This window comes from Rattus norvegicus, chromosome 9 (genome assembly GCF_021556685.1).
Source record: "Rattus norvegicus strain SHRSP/BbbUtx chromosome 9, alternate assembly SHRSP_T2T, whole genome shotgun sequence".
NCBI classification, from domain to species: Eukaryota; Metazoa; Chordata; class Mammalia; order Rodentia; family Muridae; genus Rattus; species Rattus norvegicus.
The window spans coordinates 106,633,790-106,651,257 of record NC_141542.1 but is presented as its reverse complement, the minus strand read 5'-3'; the positions used below and the strand labels follow the sequence as shown (position 1 = coordinate 106,651,257).

The 17,468-nt window shown below is 49.8% G+C and overlaps 1 protein-coding gene across 6 annotated transcripts in view; it reads right to left on the bottom strand.

Annotated features, from left to right (window-relative positions):
- The window catches only part of Mlph (melanophilin), a 36,003-nt gene extending 18,962 nt beyond the window's left edge, over nucleotides 1–17,041 (bottom strand). For 2 of the 6 annotated variants that reach the window (XR_015628682.1, XR_015628683.1), the window contains exons 1-6: nucleotides 16,378–17,041; nucleotides 10,394–10,526; nucleotides 4,366–4,587; nucleotides 4,131–4,243; nucleotides 1,579–1,682; nucleotides 90–212 (exon numbers count right to left, since the gene is read on the bottom strand). Coding sequence is in view for 4 of the 6 variants with exons in the window: in NM_001432140.1 (NP_001419069.1) it covers nucleotides 90–212; nucleotides 1,579–1,682; nucleotides 4,131–4,243; nucleotides 4,366–4,587; nucleotides 10,394–10,503 (672 nt within the window). In the remaining 2 variants the exon portion in view is untranslated. The remainder of the gene's footprint in view (nucleotides 1–89; nucleotides 213–1,578; nucleotides 1,683–4,130; nucleotides 4,244–4,365; nucleotides 4,588–10,393; nucleotides 10,527–16,377) is intronic. The other 4 variants (NM_001432140.1, NM_001432141.1, XM_087566504.1 and 1 more) reach the window with 3 other exon arrangements.
- Between the last annotated feature and the right edge of the window lie 427 nt (nucleotides 17,042–17,468).

The window sequence follows — 17,468 nt, the reverse complement described above, 5'->3', positions numbered from 1 at the left end:
GCAACTCCAACTAGGGCCCAAGCACTTCCCTCTCAACTCAGGTTCCTAAGAGGGGTGAGGGGGATGGGCAGACACCAGAGTGCACTGACCTGCAGGCTCTGGGCAGACTCAGGGACTGAGGACAGGCCCAGGGTGTGGCTGCAAGGCTGTATCGAGTGGTCTGAGTCTTCTTCAAAGTCCACGTCCCGGAAGGAGAGCAGGCGTTTTTTCTTCTTGGGTATAAGGTAAACAAGACTGATCAGACCCCAGCCCCACACTCAGCCTCCAGACAGTAGGCAGCCATCCCTGGGGACACTCACCTCTAGCTAGAAACTGACCTAAAGGAGCTCTGAGGTGGCTGTGTGGTCTCTACCTCATCAGAAGTAATGTTGTACCCAGGGACCTAGCTGTGCTCTAAGGAAAATGAGTTCTTGGCCTGCTAAGTCTGTCTAGGGTGGGAGCTGCTGCAGGGCTAAAGGTACCCCAGACAGAAGGCATCCTGGGACTTTAGGTATCTGTACTCACTGACTGAGGGGTGGAGGTAGGTCACCACTCCATTTTCTTTAGATGTATGATTATTACTTTATAAACCCCACCCCTCAGTACAATTACTCTGATCCTTTAAATGCGTGTTTTATTGTAGAATGGTCTAGACATTGGCTGGGTTGCATGCTGTGGGCTCAGCAAATGGTGTGAGTTGGATCCTGTGCAGAAGATGGCTGTGTGCCTGGGGCCTTTCTCAGATCTGATTCCACAGCCCTGTCACCTTCAAAGGGTTCAAGGCCCAGCTCCCATTCTCCAGCTTACTTCCCTCTCTCTGACTCTTATTGTCATCCTGTCCCCAAACCAAGGCCCTGCCTGGCTTGTCTCCACCACCCAAAATAATTGAATGAGAAGAGAAACAACCACTTATAAAGACAAGGCTTATAATCTGAAAGGTGCAAGGGCGGCTTCCATGCATATCCCTTGAGCCATCTGGGCACAGGTCTGCCCTCCTGTACACTCTGTCAGAGCACCTGGGTGTCCCAGAATGCCGGTCAGTCACGATTGGCCTTGCAGTGGGTTTTGTCCATCTGTACCTTTTTTTTTTTTTTTATAGTTCGGAAGTGAACACTGGGCTCCCATGCTTAGGAGCCAGGGGCTCGGGAGGGAAGAGTTCAGGAGGGAGGAGCTTATGGAGGAGAGAGGAGCTCAGGAGGGTAGGGCTTGGGGAGGAAGGAGGATACCAGGAGGGAGGGGCTTATGGAGGAGCAAGGAGCTCAGGAGGGAGGGGCTTAGGGAGGAGGAAAGAGCTCAAGAGGGAGGGGCTTATGGAGGAGAGAGGAGTTCAGGAGGGAGGGTCTTATGGAGGAGAGAGGAGCTCAGGAGGGAGGGGCTTAGGGAGGAGGAAAGAGCTCAAGAGGGAGGGGCTTAGGGAGGAGGGAACCCCATGGTCAGGGATGAGGAGCCACTGAGGACACAGAAGTTTTCAGGTGGGTATGGGGTGGGAGCAAGGGAGAAATGCAGATGCCTGAGGTATGGCATGTCTGGGAGAGGCATGAGGATGGGCAGGAGACCTATGGAATTTATGGAGACAGACAGTGCCTGGGCAGGACTTACTTTGCTGTTGAGGGACTGGTCTTTGGCCTTTGTGTCCAGCTCTCCATCCTCATCTGTCTGCTCACTGTCTCCATTTCCTTCTTCCAAGCTTGGCTCAGATCCACCTGCAATTTACAGGTGTTTGGCTCCGCCCACAGAAGGCCAAAATGGGGACAACTTAACTGTCTCTGAACTCATTTTTCCACGCGCCTGCCAACCACCATCTGTGGAGGTTTGAATGAGAGTGGCTCCCATAACCTCATGTGTTTGAATACCTAGTTGCCAGTTGGTGGAACTGTTTGGGAAGGATTAGGAGGTGTGGCCTTGAAGGAGGAGGTGTGTCAAGGACTTTGAGGTTTCAAATGACTCCTGCCATTCCCAGCCGCCTCCTTGCTTGTGTCTCAAGATGTGAGTTCTTAGCTCCTGTCCTAGTATCAAGCCTGCCTGCCTTCCTGCTCTCATAATCTCCTGCCATGATGGTCATGGACTCCAACCCTCTGAAACCATAAGCCCCAGATAAAGTCTTCTATAAGATGGTGTCTCCTCACAGCCAAGATATCCTCTCTCCTTCCCTTTCTCCTTTCTTCTATTTATATATGCTTCTACCTAGCTAGCCTGTTAACCACTGTATACCTGCTCATCTTTTTTTCCAATCCTTCCGTCTACCACTGACCCATTGAGCCATCCAGAAACCCTGCCTAGCATCTTTGTCACTTTCTTTTTTTTTTAAAGGTCATTTTGGTAGCTTCCATATAGCATTGGAATAACACTTACAGCTCTATTCTTTTTTTTTTTTAAGATTTATTTACTTTTATTTATGAGTACACTGCAGCTGTCTTCAGAAGACACCAGAAGAGGGCATCGGATCCCATTACAGATGGTTGTGAGCCACCATGTGGTTGCTGGGAATTGAACTCAGGACCTCTGGAAGAGCAGTCAGTGCTTTTAACCGCTGAACCATCTCTCCAGCCCTCTTTGTCACTTTCACAACAGTGCACTACTGTCCTAAGGTGAACCAGGGCTTGAATGGCTATGGTGTCTCAGGTTTTGTCACTACAGTGGCCTTGGTCACTTGACAGACATTTTCATCCATCTTCCTGCCTGATGCTCTGCTGCCTATGAACAATCACCTGCTCGAGGGACAGAGGGACCAGATTCCTGGTCTTGTATAGCTGGGCTGCTGGGGCACGGACCTGGGAGGCCCTCAGATGGACTTTCTCCATCCCATGGCCACCCTGAGCCTTCAGAGAGCATGGGGCAGAGGTGTATTGCAGGGTGGCGGAGTGGGAGGGGTCTGTGTCAGCAGAAGTAAGCATTCAGGTTTTGGAGGCATCAGCTGACTTCCTGGGGTGACATCAAAAGCTAAGCCATCCCCCCTCCCTGCTCAGCCTTCAAGATCCTTTCAGATATGGCATTTGACCTCTCTCTACACTGAGGATATTGGTCCCAGCCTCCCTAGTCACCTGTCTCCTCTGGCAGTCATGTTATGTGGTTTTCCACGTTCCTGCCTCAAAACAGAAATGTTTTCATTTCACTTGATTGGGAGAAAAGAAAGCAAACAAACAACAAACAGACAACAAAAATGGAAGGCAGTAAATACTGCCAATCGGCCAGGAAAACCTGCATGCAAATATAGGGCCTCGGTAAGGAGGGGGGCGGCTGGGTACCTAGCAACAGGTGAGAATCATTTTCACACCAAGGCTGCTCCCCACAAAGAACCCATGGGTGGAAGGCCCCAGAGACAAGCCTCATTCTTAAGGTCTGCAGTGACACTGTGCCCAGGCTGGGTCAGTTCTCAGAACAGTACTTTGCTATTTAAGTTGGTTTTCCCTTTGTCTTTAAGAAAGTCCCCTCTAGGAGGACAAGAAAATGGCTCAACTGCTTGCATAGGGTCTGAGAGTTCCCAACACCCACACTGGGTCGTGGTGTGTTTCCCGAGTACCCATAACTCTAGCTCCAGGCTGCCTAATGGTCTTCTTTAACCTCCACAAACCTGCACTCGTATGTACAGTCCCCACCCCACCCCAATGGTTAATTTTTAAAAATCTTAAAAAGAACAAGAAAGAAGAACGTGCCTTCTCCTTCCTTGTACGGGAGCCAGCTAGGGAGACTGAAGCCTTTGTGCTGAGAATCCCTGCAAGGAAGTGCTGCTAAGTTGTTTTCTGTTGTCCCACAGCGCCACCTGCTGGTCTTAAGGGCAGTAATTTTTTGAAATTGGCAGGTTAACGCAGTCAGGAAGCTTTAATTCCCACAGTTTTCAAGATAGCCAAACTTCTGAAACTCAGTAAACTTCTAAGTGATAGCTCCTTGGTCTTCAAAATGGAGTAAAATTTTAGAAGCACACACACACACACACACACACACACACACACACACACACACACACACACACACACACACCTAATGACTTCACATATTGGAGATGTTTACAGCAAGCTGGAAACCCCAGGGAGCTGGAACAGCACAAGGGCACCAGAGAACTGCGCCCCCCACAGGCGCCAACCAACACCGTTCTAAGGGTTCTTCAACATTAAAGCGTGCCTGGAACTTCCCCAGGCCAGTTCCCCCCTTACCTCCACCCTGCAGCCGCCCGCAGAGAGACCGGATCACTTTGGCACTCCCAAAACGCTTGAAGCGAGCTCTCACGTGCTGGTAGTACCATTCCAGGGAGCCAATCTTCAAGACTCTGCGGGGGAGATGGGTGCAGCCTGAGGCAGTGTCTTCCCTCCCCCAGTCCCCAGCCACACCCGCCAAAGGGACACACCGGGCTCAGACACCATTAGGGGCGCTCTATCTCCCTCTCCTCACCTGGCCAAGTGGCAGGGGTCGCAGAGCCAGCCCTGCTCTTCTGGGTGGACGTGGCTGCAGCTTTTGCAGACGAAGAGACCACATTCTAGACACTGCCGTCTGCTGTTCACGAGTAGCCGGTAAGGCTGCAGGCAGCGGGCACAGTGGGTCTCATTCAAATGGGCTGTGTCCGACAGCAACTCCCTCTTGGAGCTCTCCTTTTGGATCTTGCCCTTCAGCCCCCTTGGAAAAAATGACATAAGAGATACATCAGACGGCTTGTTTCTACAACCGCTGTGTGAATGCACGCAGTGTGAATGGGCACTTCGCATGCAGAGGACAGTGGCTGAAGCTGAGAGAAAGCACCCACGGGCTCATGGAAGGGACAAATAGGTCGGACTTAAATCATACACAATTTTGATAGGCTAGAGACGAAACCTATGATTTTCACAGAAAAGGCATTGCCTTTAAAACATTTCTGTGGCATTTACGATTGAACCCTGTGCCCTCTCTTGTGGATAACAGAATCCTGAGGAAAAGTCAGGTGACATTTCCCCAGCAAGTGGTTTAGGGTGTCTCCAGCAAGGACCAAACTGAGGCCCAGGACTCTCCTTGCAGAGCCTGATTGAGGTGCTTGGCTTGGAGAGGCTCCAGACAGGAATCACCCTGTAGCCAGAAGTTCCAGGAGAAACCTGTTCTTCGAGACTATCTGGTTTGAAGTAACACAACTTCCTGGTGAGCCGTCCAGGTGGGACCAGCTGCCACCACTGAAGATGGAAAAATGTCCCCCAGATCCCAATGAATGTACCCCTTTTGTTCCAAGCTTCACCCAATATTTGCCAAACATAATATTTTTAGTTTTAAATGGGATAATGGTAATCTGTCCTTAGTGAGAAAAATTAGCAAGACACTGGGTCCACTGTCTCCTGAGGACATTCAAGCTTTTAATTTCTATGGGGTTTGAAGTGGCAATGGCCCACTTCAATGGGCCAACAAGAAAAAGAAGGGTATGCATAGGAGAGACAGAAAGACAGAGAGAGACAGACAGACAGACAGACACACACACACACACACACACACACACAGAAGGACAGAGGGACAGAGACACAGACACAGAATAGCCATAATTTTAACTGTTACATTGTTTTTATACAGTTTTGAATTAGAATACAATGTATTGGGTGTCATCATGGTTTCTTCACTCCTGCCATGATACTCTGTTCTCTGCTGTGTCTTCCCCTCCTCCCTGGAATCTGCTTCCTTTCCCTTTCTTAGTTAATCCCTATGTACACTTTTCTTTAATGGACTCCAACACCCTTTCTATTTCCCACCTCCCTCAAGATCACTTCCTCCAGCCAGGCAGGCAAAGTGGTGCACACATCTTTAATTCCAGCACTTGGGAGGCAGAGGCAGGCAGAGCTCTGAGTTCAAGGTCAGCCTGGTCTACAGAGCAAGATCCAGGACAGTCAGAGCTACACAGAGAAACTCTTTCTTGAAACAAAACAAAACAAAACAAAACAAAAACAAAAATAAACCAACCAACCAAACAAAACCACAAAACAAAACAAAACAACAAAACCAAGAAACCAAACCCCTCTCCCAGACCCCAAACAAATAAACAACAAAAGAGTTCTCTCTCTTTCTCCCCTCTCAGGATCCCTTTTCTAGTTTTGTGACCTATAAACACCCAAATGTAAACGCAAATAGTTGCATAAAAATGTAAGCCCTTGTCTTTCTGAGTGTGACTGGTTTCACTTAACATAAAGATTTATGGTTGCATCCATTTTTCTGCAAACAACATGCTTGCCGTGTTCTTCATGGCTGCCTAAAATTCTACTGTGTACACACACCACATAATCTTTGTTGCTTCATCTGTTGACGGCCATCTAAACTGGTTCCATTTTCTGGGGATTTCTAACACTGCAGCAGTAATCAGGGATGTACAGGACCTTCTGTGGTGTGCTGACTCAGAATCCTTTGGATGTGTGTCCAGGCTTGGCACAGCTAGCTGAGGTCTTATTTTTGGAACCTCCATATTGCCTTCCACAGTGGCTGCAACCAGTCTATATTTTATGCCAGCAGTGAACCAGGGATCCTGTTTTCCACATCTTTGCCAGCACTGGCTGTCAGTTGTTTTCTCAGTGGTAGCCGTTAAGACTGGGTGAGATGGGATCTCAAAGCAGTTTTTGTTTGCATTTCCCTGATGCTCAAGGATGCTGATCACCCTTTGAAGTATCTACTGTGTTTATAGTTCTTCTGAGAGCTCTCTCTATTAAATTCATCAGTCCACTTATTGATCTCCGATTCGGTTTTTGGTATTTAATTTTTATAGTTCTTATGATGTACTTTTCTAACCTATTCTATTCTATTCTATTCTATTCTATTCTATTCTATTCTTAGCTGTGCTGTTAATCTCGTCCTGCCCCTAGTCTATGGGCTCAATTTTGTCTTAGGTAGGAACATATAAGAAGAGGCCCAGTGTCTACAGACTTGGCTGCACCCACCATTTCAGACATCAGAACAAAACATCACTGAATAGGACCAACTAGCTACTTGCCCTGGCTAGTTTTTATGTCACCTTGACACATACTAGAGTTATCTGAACTGAGGGAACCTCAATTGAGAAAATGCTTGCATAAGATTCGGCTGTGGGACATTTTCTTAATTACTGATTGAAGAGGGAGGGCCCAGCCCATGTGGGCGGTGCCATCCCTTGGATGGTGGTCCTGGGTTCTATAAGAAAGCAGGCTGAGCAAGCTACGGAGAGCAAGCCAATAAGCGGCACTCCCCCTCATCCCCCATGGTTTGTGTATTAGTTCCTTCCTCCAGGTTCTTGCCCTGTTTGAATTCTTGTCCTGACTTTCTTCCATGATGAACAGTGCTGTGGAAGTGTAGGTCAAATAAACCCTTTTCCCCCCGAAGTTACTTTTGTCCTAATGTTTCATCAAGCAATATAAACTGTAAGACAACTTGTTACCAGGAGTGGGGTGTTGCATTGCTGTGACAGACCTAACCATGTTCTGGGGAAGTCTGGGGAAGGACTTTCGAACTAAAAGTGTTGAGAACTCAGCTGTTCTGTTTCACAGGAGACCGAGCTTGGAAGTATGAATGCTGAAGGAAATGCGGGAGATGGTGGCCTGCCTTGTGAATAGTTTAAAGACTATTGGGGGCCATTTGTTCTTTTGAATTAAGAATACGATTATGTGGTTCTGGTTAGGTGGGGCTGAAGAATGAAGAGTGACTAACGAGATATCAGAACGATTGAAGTGAAACCGTTGTTTTGCTGGGCCTCTTGATGCTGGTCAGCTGAAGTGATAAATTAGCAGTGATTAAGAGGAGGCCAGTATGGTTGAGGTGAAATCTGCTGGGGGAGTGTTTCCAGAGAGTCAGCACATAAAAGCAGTGCTACAGAGGCAATCAAGGTTTTGCCTTGCACTAGCAGCTGAACCCCATGACTGAAGAGGGAGTCTAAGGCTAGACTGAATAATGTAACTCAAAGTCACTCAAAGGAATAGTGATCCTTAGGAGGCAACAGAAAGGAAAGAGTTAAGGGGTAGAGGTAGAGGCTTGAAGGTAGTAAGTAGGTAAGGAATCCCTGTCAGGGATGTGAGTGAAGGGGTGTGGCAGCCTTCCTGAAGACTCTGGGAAAGGAATGGTCCAGGTGGAAAGGGAACTGTTGGGGAGAACGTGGGGAAGGGGATGTGTGAATACAGGAGACAGAGGCCAATCAGAATCCCACTGATGTCTCATCCTGATGCTAATAATCTCCAGCCCTGGCAGGCAAATGACTTCCTCTGTCAGCAATTGCTCTGGGCTATCATTGTCTGCAGGGATGCTGGACCAGCCGAGGGTGATTTTTAATTTTAATGTTATTTTAAGTGTAGGGTTGTTTTTACCTCAGTGTTTGTCTGTGCACCATGTCCATAGGCCTGGTGACCATGAAGGCCCGAAGAAGGTATTGGACCCTTGGAACTGGAGCTACAGATGGTTGCAAGCCATCATGTAGGTGCTGGGAATCGAACCCAGTTCCTCTGGAAGAGCAACGAGTGCTCTTAACTGTTCAGCCGGCTCTCCAGCCCCTTCTGCTGACTTTTAAATATGCCCCTTTGCCTGTCTGTGTCTCATGATGACAGGTCTTTCATAGATTATCTCAGGAATTCCTGTGTATTTGCAGAGATCAGAACTGCACACCTATTTGCCTTTCTGGGAAGGTTAGCAGGTCTAATATTTGGTTAGTGGGCTGCGCCCTTTGGACAGGATGTGCCATTTAAGTGTATTTCAGTTACTCCCTTCCCTAGGACACGAGTCCCTGAGGCTGGCTATGCATCACTTGGTTGCTCTTTGTGGGTTTTGAGGCTGTCCAGTGATTCCCACCACAGCCTCAGCTGAGCGTTGGACCTGACACACAGAGGAAGAGATATTGAGAGGACTTTAAAGACTCAGACACAAGGCAAGGCAGAGTGCAGGCTCTCAGTCCCGCTGAGGTCTCCTTTGTACATAGTGTCAGGTGACTCAGGTCCAGGATGGGGTGTCCCAGGAGGGAGGGGCTCACAAGTGGAGACTAAGTTGGCTGTTCTCGGCAAGGTTTGCTTTGGCAATGCTATGTTTGTGTAGTATAAAAATAATAACATGATTATATTTTCTGTCCTTTAAAGACCCAGGTGACTCATGCAAATAGGGAATGCATGGAAGATAAGAGACACACCTCTGGAATTCTCTATCAGTTTAGGAAAATGGGACAAGGGAACTGTACTGCAGAGGTCAGAGGGATGTCAGAGGCATGTGGCTGGGAGACGTCAGGTTGTGGGAGACCATGGAATTAAGCAGCCAGCTCCTACAGCATGTTTCAAGAGAGAGAGGGAGTGAGGGAGGGAGAGGGAAGGAGAGAGAGGGAGGGAGGGAGGGAGAGAGAGAGAGAGAGAGAGGTGTCTCTTGTCTCTCTGTGCGTCTCTGTGTGTGGTATGTGTATATATGTGTGGTGCGTGGAGTCTGTGTGTGTGTGTGTGTGTGTGTGTATGTATGTATGTATGTAGTTTATAGACTAAAGGAGACTAAAAAGATAGACAATTGAGCTGGGAATCCTATAATTCCAACACTGGAGAGCCTGAGGCAGGAGGATCTTGATTTTGAGGCTGGCTTGAGCTACATGGTGATACTACCATCAGATGTAAGAGAAGGGGAAAGGGGGCAGGAGGAGCAGGAAGGAAAAGGAGGAAGGGAGGGAGGGAGGAAGGAAGAAAAGAGGAAGAAGAGGAGGAGGAGGGAAGGAAGGAGGAAGAAGAGGAGGAGGAAGAGGAGGAGGGGGAGAAAACAAATCGCCTGGCCCTTATTTGAAGATGGGACCCTCTTACAATACTCCCAGCTTTAAATTCTGGGGTCTGACGAGCCATGCCCCCCAATCTCAAGACCTCCACATGTTAATCCCCAGAGCCCATGTGGTCCTAACCCTCGTGTTTTTCCGGCTTGCCCTCAGTTGTCTTCCTTTGCTCAGAGCCCTTGCCTCACTCCTTGATACACCGACCCGACCCCCAGAAGACACAGAGGGAAGAGAACAGGCACCAGACAGACCAACTGCCTTTCCATGTGTGAAGAGGCAGAAGAGACACAGAGGGAGGTGTGAGCAATGAGAGATAAATCTTGGCTCAGGTTGGGGAGAGTGAGGTGCACTAGCTGGGCTCACCCAGGAAGAGGGGTGCCCCTCACATCCCTGAACAGGACGGAAGCCAACTTCTGCCTGAATCCCTTCAGAGTCAAACCACATTCACCAAGTCACAAAGTGAGCTCCTTTTCTCTCTGCAAGGTGGAGCCTCAGGACCATGGGACTTATAAGACAGCTCCCAGGAGTAGAGTCAAGTTCTCTTCAGAGAACAGAACCTCATTCCACAACAAGGAAGCCAAAGCTTGAAAGGAAAGCCAGTTCCCAGATCATGGCTTCCCATCCACTCTGTTCACCCTGCACCTCTGGCCACATACCCACTTGCCACACCAGAGGTGACAGCCGCTTGGGACATCAGGGGGCCTGAACTCTATGGCTCAGCCAGACACTTACTGGAGTCTTTCTTCTTCTCGCCTCCTGAGGTCGAAGTCCCGCTGAACCACTGCCCAAACATGTTCGGCCTCCTCGTCTGTGAGCTTGGAAAGGTCCAGCTTTCTCCCCATCTCTGCGCCTCCTCCAGGCCACCCTGGAAAGTCACAGGGCCACAGCTGATCAACCCCAGAGAGCCCCTGGGATACCCAGTAAGTCACAAAGGGAGATTAGCAAAAACACCCACGTGTATGCATTGGGCCAGGTGGTTTTCTTAAACCTACAAATACCTGTCTGGGAGCTAGGGCCATTTAATAAATTTCACACAGTTAAATGAATGGAAGTAGGGATGTGAGAAGTTAGTTCTTGCCCCCACCGCCCTCCAGGGTATGCGTACAGCTCACTTTCCTGCTGTAAAAAGAGTGCCTTGTTGCATTTGCTCGTAAAAGAGAAAATCGTGTCTAAACCCACTCCAGCTCTGAGTCCCAAGGGCCATTGCCCATGACCTTCAGAGCGACAGGCCCGGATTCAGAGAGCAAGGGTGCTTCGGAGACTGGCTCCGTGGGTAGGCATGATGGCTAATCTCCACTGTCAATGTGACTGGATTTAGAATTATCTAGGTGATATGCCTCTGGGTGTATCTTTAGGAGGTTTGTCTGAGAAGGAAGGACCCATCCTGAGTGTGAACAACACCATCCCACAGGCTAGGGTCCCTGGCTGAAGAAAAAGGGTAGAAGAGAAAGAGCAGAGAACCAGCATTCATCTCTCTCTGCTTCATGCCGGTGGAGTTCATGTGACCGGCCCCCTCATGCTCCTGCCACCATACTTGTCACCCGTGTCCTTTGTGTGACAAAGAGCAATCTTTCCCTCCTTAGGTTACCTTTGCCAAGGGTCTTGTCATGGCTACCAGGAAAGTAGCAACCACCATAGGCAAGGTTCGAGATGATCCCTCACTGTCTGAAAGGTCTACAGTCTTCTTGGGTGGGGGCTTCCTGCTTAGGGCTGTCACATGGTAGAAAGACCCTGGGGACATTATACTAGCATGATGTCAAATGTGCTTGCTCCAAGAATATTCTTGCAAGGCTCAGCCTCCTCAAGCAGTTTCTGTGCATGTTTGAGTGGATCCGTGGCTGGTCCGAGGATCCCTGTGGGTGGCAATACTGCGGGGGTGGATGGGGTGGGGGGATATTTATTCCCTTCGTAGTCACTAACAGCTTTGATCTGTATGCTCTTACAGTGAGCAGTGGATGTGAGGCAGGCCAGTGAAAGTCGTGATGTAGATGAGCAGAGAAAGATAGGCTCTCTTATTGAGTTTTTGTACAGAGATGTCACATGGTTCTCATAGGGCATATCTATGTGACACTATATCTGGGTATAAAACTAAAGGCATCATTGACAATGGTTGACTATCCCTCAGGTATCTTCCCTGAGAACATGGCATAGCACCACCTCCCAATGGAGGATTTTTCTCAACACAGTGGGCTCTATTCTTTTGCTGGTCACTCCTTTCTGAAGTTTCTTCATCCTTCTTAGTGGTCACTGAGGTTATGTTACTTTTAAGCTCCCCGTGGACAGTAAAGCTGTTTGACCCTGGTACATAGGTCCTTTCTATGCTCGTCAATGTTTGCAGCAGGTCATGCAGGGAGGCTGATGGGTGACTCCTACTCCAGCTAGCTCCAGAAACCATATGGTTCTAGGAACGACAGAGTTTAGATGCTAGAAAGACCTGCTTTGGGTGACTGCAAGTTGACTAGCACTGAGAGACCTCAGCAGTCTTTTTTGGGGATTTGACTTAATTTCTTGGGAACATGGAGAAGGGGACCAGCCAGGTGCTCTCATGAGGAGCCTAGAAAGGACCTATGTACCAGGGTCAAACAGAGTTACTGACCTTAGGGAGCTTAACTGTAACACAATCTCACTGACCACTAGGGATGAAGAAACTTCAGAAGGGTGGAAGTAGGGAGGGACCAGCAAAGGAATAGCGCCCACTGTGTGGTGAGAGAAGTCCTCCATTGGGAGGTGGTGCTGTGCCATGTTCTCAGTGGAGATACCTGAGGGAAAGGCCTCCACTGTCAATACATTCCTACGAATCTGGAAGTCTCTAACTTGCTTTCAAATCCCGAGATTCGCCCTCTACAGCCACCAGTTAGAAGCAGTCAGTACGAACATTTGAGAAGAACAAGCTCTGTGTCAGAGAAGCACTTTACTTTGGCCACACAGAGGTTAACTGTGGCCCCTAGCCTCGGAACTCATTAGCTCCGGGAAGGAGGATCTCTGCTTGGAGGTTAACCTCGGTTACGTAGTGGGACCACATCGCAAGAACAATTTCAAAACTAAGAACAAGAAATGTTGTGATGATTAATCTTCCTTGTCAGACCTGACTGGATTCGGGACCACCTAGGAGATACAACTCTGCATTTCTGTGAACGAGTTTTCAGAGAGGTTTAATGGAGAAAGGAAGACTCACCCTGAACGTGGGGAGCACCATCCCATGGGCTGGGGTCATTAAAAGGAGAAACTGAACGGAGTGCCAGCACGCATCTGCTTCCTGACTGAGGGTGCAGTGTGACCAGCTGCCTCACACTCCTGCTGCCACGGCCCGCGTCACAAACCACCACCCCGCTTTCCCCACCTTGACTGCATCCTAAAACTGTGGGCGAAAGTAAACCCTTCCTTCAGTGGCTTCTGTCAGGTATTTTTCTTTTCCACAGCAAGAAGAAAAGTGAGTAATAACAGGGTAATAGCAGTAAGTTAATAACTTCCAGGCAGATGCTATTAAAGTGAATTTCCAGAGTCCACCACTGCCAACCAGCATAGCCCCCAACCCTGTGCCTTCAAATCGGTGAGAGGTAACTTCTCGATATTGTTTCACTTGCCCCTTAATAGTCCCAACCTCTGGCACAGATTTTGAGGAATGCACTCAGAGGGTGCCTCGGGGGTGGGCAAGAAAGTATCACAGGACAAGTGCACTCTCTGGGCTGTCCCCTCAGGACACGTGGTGTCTGGCTTCTAAAGAACAGAACAAGACGTTCTTATTTGGTGGGTGACTGGGGCTCATTCATCCCGAATTCTCATCGTTTTAGAGCAAGTGTCTTACGGGTCACTCAAGCGCTATTCTTGGAGCAGACAAGCAGCGTGACCCTCAGCTGAGGGCTCTCACCCTCTCGCCCCCTGAAGTAGAAATCGAAGTCCATGGGCGCTTAAATCTTCAGTGTAAAGGAAAAGCCAAAGGAGAAACCACCTCTTGTCTTATCCTCAGAGTTTGACTTGACTAATAATTTTTAAAATTTATTTTTAAAATTTTTAAAAATTTATTAAGTTTTTAAATTATTAGCTTTTGAGGTTCGTCTACAAACTAACAGGCTTCATCAAGGCACCCTCATGAATATTTTGTCATTCTACAGATGAAGAATAATGCTCAGTGGCATTTTGAGGACACGCTGATGGCTTCACTGCCCAGCTCAGTCCAGCATAGGGTGTGCTCAGTTGAAGTGGGTTTGAAAGGGTAGCCCCTTGTCCGGGCATGGTCTGCAGCTCCCACCAAGCCAGTGCTCCTAGGTCATCCCTTACTTGCTCCTCACCAATGGCTCTGCTCTTGTACGTCTGTACTTATAACACAGTTGTAAGTGCAAAGGGCAGGGCATGTGCCAGACCGCTGGAAGGCTCAGGGCTGCCCCGAGTCTGGCCATGCAGGGGGGATGGGTACTTGTTGGGCAGGGTGATGCCTCCAGGCTCTGGCTGTTCCTTGTCTGTGCTGATAACCCAGTCACGAGCTTCCTGAGCCCCCAAGCACTCTCAAGTTCTCTTTGCTCCACTGCTTAGCTTTAATCCTGTTTCAAACCGCTGAGGTGCCAGCTGTCCCCATTACTTAATGATTACCATGGGGAGCGGGGAGGCATCGGAATGAGTGGCCAGCAGGAAGGAGAGAGGAGAGCTAAGAGGGAACCACCCAGACCTGGCTGCAGGGTTTCAAGCGAGTGCTGCCTTTATGTATTAAAGGCTTGAATGATCACTTTGGCCTCGCTGGAGGGAAACTTGTAGATAAAGACCTGGTTTATCTGCTTCTGGGGCCACCTATCCCAGAACCAGGTGCATCTGTGACCGTGAGCAAACAAACCGGGAAACAACTCATCGATGGCAGCCGACTCGGGCAGGCAGGTCCTGCTGATAAAGGTGTTAACAGGGGTGCCAGCTATGACTCCTTTGGAGCTGTCTCCAGAGCTTCTGGGTGTGTGTGTGTGTGTGTGTGTGTGTGTGTGTGTGTGTGTGTGTGTCTTACACCAAGGGGGTACTGGGGCCTCCAGACTCTAGGAGAGGGATGAGCATACCGCCACTCAGAAGCACCCCCCCACCCCCCACAGAAGTGCCAGGTGCCACCACGAAAGGCTTCTACAAGTCAGGCTGCCTGGCAGCACTTCCAGCTTGATTCTCATTGGTTCTGGGGGAGCCACACTTATCCATGGCTATCGGTTCTGATCTACATGCCGAGCTTCTACTCCAGGCCACGGCAAGACCTGAACCAAGGGCAGCTACAGAGTCTGCAGCTGGGCTTCCAAACCAGTTCGAGCCTAGGCAGCTTGGATCCAGACAGGTCCCTCCTGCTCTCAAGATCTCTGTGTCCCTGTCTCTACTGTGAGAGGTCGGGGCCCATGGGTAATCCTGCCACTGTCAGCTGGCATATGCTGAGTTGTTCCCCAGTCTGTTTACTCACAGCCATGGATGTGCCAGGTTCTGGGACGGGTGGCACTAGAAGCAGATAAGCCAATCTTTATCGACAAAGGTCTCCGGTCATCTCTAACCCAGTATGATGCTGGCATCTTAGACTTAAGAGGCACCACGGTGGTAGGGGGCAGTGTATATACATGTCAGGGATGTGTGTGTCTTCTTTCAAAAGTCGCTTTTGAAAAGAACAAGACAGTGAGCCCCTAAAAGCTGCTTTAACTGTACGGCCAGGACACATGGCCGTCCTGCATCAACTCTGAGGGGAGGGAAAATTATCACAAGCCTGTAGGCTTTGGGATCCTCTTTGCCCCTTCCTGACCTCACCTCTCTCAGCAGCTTTTCAGGGTCACTAGTGCTTCAGGAAAGCCAGTTTCTCGTGCGTGTGCTGGGTCCGGGTTCTCAGTGGGTACCGACCTTGGAGATGGGACACTGATCCCCCATCCTGCCTGGTGCTGATTTGATTCTAAGAAGTGACACCTTGGAGACTTGGGAATGGTGGTGGTGGTGGTGGTGATGTGGGGGTGGGGCGTGGGGTGTGATGCTCCTGGCCAGGAAAGCTGTTTGGTGTGTCTCAGTAAGGCCCTGTAATCAATTGGGGGATGGGTGGGTGTCAAATGACAAACATCTGGGCCAGGGAGCCATCAGGCCCAGGGGTGCAACAACCTCACTGCCCTGCTACCCCTGGTCTTTAGCCCATCCCTTTTCCCAAGACGTATGTCCTGGGAACTAGGGGAGTCTTGAACCCTCATTATCACTCAAAGCCCTCAGAAGTCCGCCCAGCATAAAAACATAACAGACAACCGAGTCTTCCTAGATCTGTGAGACTCAGCTCCCTCACAGGCTTGGACACAGTGGGGTGACAACCGAGGTGCCAACAGCCCACCCACCTTCTCACATTCTCATAATAAGGAGGAGGGCCCAGGGAAACGATGGTCCAACTAAAAATGATTCCACTAAGTCTGGTGCTTTCAGAGGTCTGGAGGAGGGCAGGTGCCTCCTTCGTGCACCAAGACTAGCTGGGCAGCCAGGAGGAAGTTTCTGTACAAATAACCTCTCACCCTGGGCTCCAGTCCAAGTCTCCAGTGGGCACCAGCTCTTAGCTCTAAGGAAGCTTTTGATTAAAACCAACCATTTAGCCCCAAATGAGCTCCCCAGTGGTTTAGCCCACTGTGACTGAGGCATCCAGAAGAAGCCCGGAGTTGGGGGTTCAGTGTCGCTACACCCTCCCGGGAACCAGATTCCCTCTCCTGGGAGCTCTGCAAGTCCCAGGTCTTTGGTGCACTCACCAGCCTCTCTCCTGGGATTGCTCAGCCTCTGGCTCTGGCTCTGTGAGTCCTGGCCTCTGCTCCTTTCTCTTAGGTCGTGAGAGAGAAACCCCAGGCACTGAGGCCAGTGTCCAGTCAGGGAGCACTGAGCTAGACAGAGCTGAGTGCAGGGATCCAGTCAGCTGTGGCACCAGTCCTGCCCAGCTTGCGGCTCAGATCACGTGGGCTACTCCTGTCCCGCCCAGCTCCGGGTTCACCGTGCACCCCAGGGTGCCTGGACAGGCCAAGAGCGGAGCAGACACCGGTGGCCCTCCTGAAAGGCGCTGAAGTGGGTGTGGAGGACAAAGCCTCCTTGTCCTGAGCGGGTTGAGAGCTGCACACACCTCGGATTTGTGCGCTCAGTTCCCTCACTGAGCTCTGGTCCCCCTTAGGAGGAACCTGTTGGCAAACCACACCCTCCGGGAACGCGGTACCTCCTCGAATACCCATTTTAACTCATTACTTAGACAGCTTCACAGAGAAACTGAGGATCAGAAAAGCGCCCTACCCAAAGTCACCAACTAGTCAGTGAGACTGCAAGCCCAAGGTTTCCAGTCGCGAGTCCTCCAGGGCCTCAGATGGATTCCCAAGCATCCCCCACCCCCAAATGAGCAGCCTGGCCAGGGCTTTCACTACTGAAAAAAGCTCGGAAGTTCTGTGGTCTGATAACTCTCCACCCAGAGATCTGCCCGGACGTTGAAAGAACCATACCTCGCCCAATGCGCCAGCGTACGAGAATCTTAACCCTGTTACAAAAGCACACTTAGCCAAGTGTGTGCTAGTTCACACACAAAATCCCAACGCTTGGGAGGCAGAAGCAGGAAGATTGCTGAAATTTTCAGACCAACCTGTGCTAGTATTGAGTTCCAGCCAGGCCAGCCTGAGCTACAGAGAGAGCCCTCTACTCTTTAGGGATGAGTTTTACAACTCAGTTCTGGCATCTGCAAAATAGAGACAGGGACATAAGTAATAAATAGCTCCAGGGAGGACAGAGTGATAGTAGCATTTATTCCCCATCAGCAGAAGAGGAAAGGGAGCCTTAGAAGGCATGCATTAGGTCATCTGCAGATGTG